This window comes from Aythya fuligula, chromosome 18 (assembly GCF_009819795.1).
Source record: "Aythya fuligula isolate bAytFul2 chromosome 18, bAytFul2.pri, whole genome shotgun sequence".
In the NCBI taxonomy this organism is placed as follows: domain Eukaryota; kingdom Metazoa; phylum Chordata; class Aves; order Anseriformes; family Anatidae; genus Aythya; species Aythya fuligula.
In genome coordinates this window covers 4,292,051-4,298,586 of record NC_045576.1, presented here as the reverse complement: position 1 = coordinate 4,298,586, position 6,536 = coordinate 4,292,051, and the positions used below count along the sequence as shown (strand labels likewise).

At 50.4% G+C, this 6,536-nt stretch overlaps 1 protein-coding gene across 1 annotated transcript; it reads right to left on the bottom strand.

Annotated features, from left to right (window-relative positions):
- Window positions 1-1,872: 1,872 nt before the first annotated feature.
- On the bottom strand, window positions 1,873-4,541 carry TEN1 (TEN1 subunit of CST complex). Its single transcript, XM_032199727.1, has 3 exons — window positions 4,444-4,541; window positions 4,175-4,332; window positions 1,873-2,712 (listed from the first exon to the last, which is right to left on the bottom strand). Exons 1-3 carry the CDS (start codon window positions 4,527-4,529, stop codon window positions 2,576-2,578), a joined length of 381 nt encoding a protein of 126 aa, XP_032055618.1. The 5' UTR covers window positions 4,530-4,541; the 3' UTR covers window positions 1,873-2,575.
- Window positions 4,542-6,536: the final 1,995 nt, after the last annotated feature.

The following is a 6,536-nucleotide window of genomic DNA, read 5'->3' as shown; positions in this document are numbered from 1 at the left end:
GGCCTTGGCCTCCTGGTTCTAGCAGGGGGCACCTGTTTTCCAAGGCGGGTGTGGGGAGAAAAGGAGGAGAAATGAGGTGCAGGAAGACAGAAAATGTCTGCTTCCCTTCCCTGCTGCCCAGGAACAGCTGTGGGTGGGGACAGCACTGGCAGGCAGGGCTGCCTGGGTTGTGGGGCTGCCAGACAGGCCACAAAAAAAGCCCCTAAGCCCTGCCCAGGGCCATATGCTTGCACTGAGGCTGTGGGATGTGTTGGTTAAAGCAAAAATTGAGGAAAACTTATGCAAAGTGGCACCTGCGGTCTGGGGGAAAGGCTGCACGGGGCCAAGAGAAGCTCTCCAGCTCTGTTGGTGCAGTGCCTGGCATAAAGGGGATGTGGTGTGTAATTAGGGCTCCCTGGAACATGCTCAGGGCAAACATCTGGCACAAATGTCTTATTTTCTGTCTTGTGCAATTGTCCCGTGAACGCTGTGGGCTGCAATGCTTGGTCAGCCTTTTGGATGATGTCCTTGTAGGGGGTGGATTAATTATTGACTTGCCAGCTGGCAGAAGACAAGATTAAAAAAAAATCATAAATTGTGGCACTTCAAAAGGTAGAGTCACAGAGATCCAGGTCTGCCTTCTTCCAGAATTTGGGGCCACGTGTCTTGGGGTGGGCGCAGCAGGACACAGCAGCCCACTGGCTGTGCATACACAGCACTTTTAGGTGACCTAAACAGGACTGATTTAGGACTTTGCTGAGTCACCATCTCAAAATACCTTAAAAGTGATTCTGATTTTGCTGATTTGGAAGAACTAAAGTGGCTAGCAGAGCTGGGCCCCAGGTCCCTATGGATTTTCATGTCCAAGGCAAGCTCCTGCATGGGTTCTCTTGTGGGTTGTGAAGTTTGAGTTTGCATTCACATCTGCATCTTGAGGCATTGCCACATTTCCTCTCGTCTGTTTTTGTTTGTTTGTTTGTTTTTCTTTTTTTTTCCCCCCATAGCACTCGTAAGAACCTGGTATCTTGGATATTCCCAATTCTACGGCAGACCTGGCCATTTGGATAAAATTTAAGCACAGGGAGGAAGGTGGGAGAACAGACAGGTGATGAAGTATAAATATAAACACATCATGACAGACTAATCATTGTGTCTTACAAAAAAAAAAAATCTTGCATCTTATGTTGTTGGATTTGGGCTGAACAGTGTGCAGAGGCAGGGATCTCAGAGCTTGTTAACTGCATGAAGAAAAACAGAAGGCTAAACTATGATTAAAGATTATCACAAGCACTGTAATTATTGAGCAATCTCAGGATCTTGAATCAAGCCTGCTGGTAAAATGGGACTTTGCCAATATCTGTTCCATTTTGATCTGCTTCTGTGCGCTGTATGGCTTCAGTCCTTATTTTCTAAATACTCCACCAGGGAATGTAAACAAAAAAAACAGGAAAGGCTGCATGTGGCTGAGTTAGTCCCAACTTATTCCAGGTCCAGCAGTTCCCATTGCACAGGAAGGTCTTCTTGTGTGCACTAACATTTTATTCTCATCTCACAGTAGTGATTTTTCTGTCTTTTTATTGACCGTTTAATCCTGCTGGGTGGACCTAGCACCATGTTCTTAAACCAGAGTGGCTCTGATGTAATTTCAACTCCTCTTCTTGCAACTTTTTCAAAACTAAGTGCTTCCTTACACACCCAGTACTTTGTAGTGGGAGGAAAACTGCATTTTGCTAAATTTTCTTACATCATCCGTGGTGTTTCTGCAGGGACTAATGCATTTGTCTTAGCAAGAAAATTTTTTTTAATCAATAAAAGACAGGTCACATTCTCTTTTCATCTTTATTTAGGAACATATCAAACAAAACCTTTAGATACTTCCAAAAATTAGTGGTTTAAGGTTTCCTAAACTTAACTGTGTCAAGGAAGAAAGTAAAGTGGTGGTTCTCAGGGCACTGCAAATATTTAATTTAGAGCTAAAGTCAACGACCTGCCTTGAACACAAGCTCCTGAACCCGTGTAGAGATAATTGCTACTGAAAGTAGTGACTCCTCGCCCTTCTTGTTCCTTTGTTCAGTCCAGACCTGAGTGTTTTGCCAGGAATGCTCCTGTGTGGCAGCTGAGTCACTGCAACCCAGCACGTGTGTGTTGGACCCGCAGCCTTGCAGGGCTAACGAACTTTGCACTAATGCCCTTTACCTTCTATCTGCTGCACCTTGGTAGTGTGTGTGAGGGTGTGCACAGGTGCTTAACTCCAGCTTCATATACTTTGCCTTTTTCTGACTTCTCTAAACCCTGCATCTCAACAGGACTGTTGTAAATCACCTGCTCTTTCCTTACCCACCCTCTTAAACAACAAACCTGTCTCCCTGAGTGATTTTCAGTGATGACACCTGACACATGCTGGCAGCTCCACAACTACATACTGATTCACAGTCTTCACGTGTTCCCCTGCTTACTGACCTCTCTCTGCCATGGCAAAAAGCAGTTGTGTTTCAAACCCACCTTCTAAATACACTTTCAAGATGTTTGTTGCCAATGGCAGTGCTACCAGGTGGCCGTGGTGGGGACCAGCTCACGGCATGGCTCGGAGCTGCCATCAGGATGTGTCCGTTCCCATCCGCTCCTGCCGCTCACTGAAGTACTTCCTCTGCTCCTGTACGGCCTGTTCCAGCAAGGGCACGTTCATCCCTTCCACGCAGGTCAGTATCCGGGCTTTTATCACGGGATTCTCACCTAGGAATATAAACGGGAAGCTTCTGTAGGAAGCACAACAGATGCAGCAGCTTGGGGGCACACAGAGAGGTTCCTTCCAGCAGTGTATGGCTCCAGGTGGCCAAATAACCATGGCCCAAGACCTTGCAGGAGACAAGTCTGGCTGAATGCCACCACAGACCTGAGTGCAGGTTAATTCTTTGATGGCTTCCCTCTGCCTTTTTGGCTGCCAAATGCTGGTGGCTGACACTGTGGTGCCCTCAGCAGCCACACAGCATCCATCTACCTCGTGGCTGGATTGTGCAGTTTTTGGTCTTCCATGTCTAAAAAACATCAGGGTTGGGTTTAAGCCCATCTGTGAACACCTTTGTGCAGGCAAGAGGAGGACAGAACAAAGCTGGGCTTAAAGAGGCTCAGTGCTGCCTCTCGGTCCTCCCCTTCCACACCTGCAGAATGGGGCCAGCTCACTCCGAAGCGGTGACAACCAAAACAACAAGTCTTTCTGAAGGAATTTTGCAGCAGAGGCTTAGCAGGTGACGCACCAGAAGCCACGTGCAGTGTGGCTTTCCACCTGCCACCAAGGGTTTCGAGGGCACAAATGTGGATGCTTGATACCAGGTGTGGCCAACACAACTCTCGGGATTTGCTTCACAACCCCGTGGCCCAGCCCTGATCCACTCCCCACACAAAGCACCGTGCAGCTGGAATAACACTCAGGGCACCCCAGGAAAGGGCAGCAGGGTGACAACAGAGTGCCCTGCGTGACAAAGCCTGCCCGTGTTCCTCATGCCCCATCTCTGAGAGCAGGGGTATAATTAGAGCCTTTCAAGGATGGCAAGGACCGACCCAGCCAGCTCACGGGGAGGTGTTGCTGCAATCTGTCACGGAGCAAAGCTGACCTGATCTGATGGCAGTGGAGCCAGAATGCTTTAGTACAGGTTTCGCAAGCTCAGTTGTGCTGCTAAGGCATGTCTGCCTTCTAAAGAGATCTGTGCCACAGCACCAGGTTTTCACCAAGATATGGGTGGCTCTTCCTGTGGTCACCAAGGAGTGACTGGCTGCTCCTGCCCTGAATTAGGCACTTTGTGTGACCAGAGGCAGTGGCACAGGCTGAAGCTGCCCTGGCCAACGTTACCCTCCGATGGTGTGTCTCACCGTGTGCCCAGGGAGGTGTGAAGGAGCTGAAGAATCACCAGCAGGAGTACCAGGCACCAGTTCCTCGAGCAGATGGCACAAAAGCAGCGTTGTGCAATCTGTGGCACTGTGTGGGGACTCCTTCGAGTGAGGCTTGTGGCCATGGTATGGATGTGGACAATGAAGCAGGTGGTGGCAAAACAATTTTAAGAGCTGCACAGGTGGCAGACGGTGCTGACTGAGCTCTCACCACCGAGTGCCTGAGCCCACAGCTGCACTGGGAGAGGGAGACCACGAGTCAGCACCGCTGGGTGAAGCCAACCTGCCTTTCCTCGGGTAACTCATTTACCTTCCCTGTGTTCAGCCTCTCCTAGCACCATGTAGAGGGATCCCAGCTGGGCTTCAAACGGTTCCACCAGTCGGGTGTCCACGTGGACGCGGTGCTGGGCTTTGCTGTGCTGAGCACTGAGGATGGCTTCGGACCGCGCCAGGTCGTAGCAGCTCAACCTGGGAGCGATGGATGCAGGAAGCTCAGCGGTGTGCAATGGGCACTACAAACCAAGCAGGGGGGTGCAGGGCAGCGAAGGAGAGGCCCGACACCCGGGGTACCCTTCTCACCTGCCAAACGTCCTCAGTGCCTCCCCCTCTGGGATGGAGCTGTTGATCTCCCATGGGAAGTAGTAGACCCCAGCATTTGGCAGCATCTCAAGCAACCTGTAGGAAAGCAGATCTGAGCTCCTGCCAACCAGTACCTGACCCGGCGCTAGGTGAAAGGGCCCTGAAACTCCTGCTGTGCCAATGCCCCCCCAGCCAGGGGGCTGCAGGAGCTGCCTGCCTTCCCCGCTGAGTCCTGCGTGCAGCATCCTCCCCTGGCATCCTCCCCTGCCTTCCCCCACCACAACCCGACGTGAACAGCAACAGGCAGCCCACCAGACCCCCCAGGTTTCCCCCATATTTCAGGTGAGTTGATGAAGGTTAAGGAAGTGGAAATAATGGTGAGTGAAGAAAAGTAGGGATTGAGACGTTCAGGGAGTGTGAAGGACGGAGCTGCAGGCTGCTGAGGTGACAGGGTGCCATGCAGTAAGACTTAAGGGATAGTCCTGAGTCTTCTCATGCTGCAGGATAGGGAATTCAATTCTGGCACTGGCTGATCCTGCAGCTGGAGCACAATTCTGTGCCATGGCCAGGCATGTGGCTGTGCCCCAGAGTGGTTTCTTCTGGCATTTTCTCTGCTTTCTCCCTTGCAGAGTCTCTGGATTTGGCAAGTTTTTGTGCTCCATTTAATGCTTTTCTCTCTGGCTTCATGCCCCACTGGGGGAAGACGCCAATTGTTGCCCACAGCCCCTGCAAACCAGACAAGGGATGCCTCCTGAGGTGCTGGGGAGCACCAGTACAGACCCCACAGCAGCAGGGACACGCTGAGCTGCAACCCCAAGGCTTTAACGCTCGGTGCCTCTTCCCCACCCCACGCATTGCTCAGGGGGCTGTAACCTCTCAAAACACGCCGCTGCCATCCCATAGACCAGCTGTGGGAGGCCACGGAGAGCAGGGTGATCCTGCATGCGCTGCACAACATCATCAGCAGCACGTTATGTGTGCATTTAGTGTACGCTTGGCTCCAAGTGCAGCACATTAACCACACACCGTGCGCTATCCAAGGCGCTACGTAACCTGTGCCCTGTCCCAGTGCAGTATGCTCTGTGGGCACTTAATGAGCCATTTAACTAATCATTTATTAAATGCCTGGCTGCAGATGCAGCGTGTTATGTGCATGATCAATCTGTTACTTAATTCACAATTGAATGCACAGCCAAGATACGGCAGTTACATGCACATCCAGCCTGAGATGCAACATGTTATATGTAAATTTAATACTTAATTTAATGCACAATTGAATGTATGCTCAGCCTCCAATGCAAAACGTTGTATGCACGTTTAATTCACAAGGAATAAGTCCCAGATGTAACACATTATCTGCATTTAATGCACGGTTTCAGGCAAGCACAGCCACAGCTGCAGAATATTGTATGCATGGTTTAATGCACAATTTGATGCACGCCCAGCCCCAGATGCACCACGCTGTGTGCACGTTTACAGCACGATTTAATGCACGCCCAGCCCTAGGATGCACCACGTATGCACACTGAACACACATGCATTGCATGCCCAGCCCCAGGCACACCATGTGGCATGCACGTTTAAAGCATGATTTAACGCATGCCCAGCCACAGGCACACCGTGGTGTGTGCTCATTTAAGGTATGATTTAATGCATGCCCAGCCCTGGGTATACCATGTTGCATGCACATTTACAGCACGATTTAATTTATGCCCAGCCCCAGGCACACCATGCCGTATGCATATATACAGCCTGATTTAACGCATGCTTAACCCCAGGGACACCACGTTGCATGCTTATTTAAAGTATGATTTAATGCACAAGCAGTCCCATGCACTCCATGCGTGCACCTTTAAAGTAGGATTTAATGTATCTGCAGCCCCATGCACACCATGCGTGCACATTTAAGGCATGATTTAATGCAGATGCAGTCCCGTGCACACCACGCGTGCACATTTAAAGTAGGATTTAATGCACGTGCAGCCCTGTACACACCACGTATGCACATTTAAGGTATGATTTAATGCATGTGCAACCCCGTGCACATGTTCCACACCCATTTAAAGCAGGATTTAATGCACGTGCAGCCTCGT

What these genes read in the sequence shown, in the direction of transcription:
- TEN1 (XM_032199727.1), bottom strand. Translation starts at nt 4,529, where the DNA reads ATGCTGCCAAATGCTGGGGTCTACTACTTCCCATGGGAGATCAACAGC. An exon ending in GCACTGAGGACGTTTGGCAG is followed by an intron (nt 4,333 to 4,443) that starts GTGAGAAGGGTA and finishes CATCGCTCCCAG; the next exon opens with GTTGAGCTGCTACGACCTGG. An exon ending in AGAGGCTGAACACAGGGAAG is followed by an intron (nt 2,713 to 4,174) that starts GTAAATGAGTTA and finishes TTATATTCCTAG; the next exon opens with GTGAGAATCCCGTGATAAAA.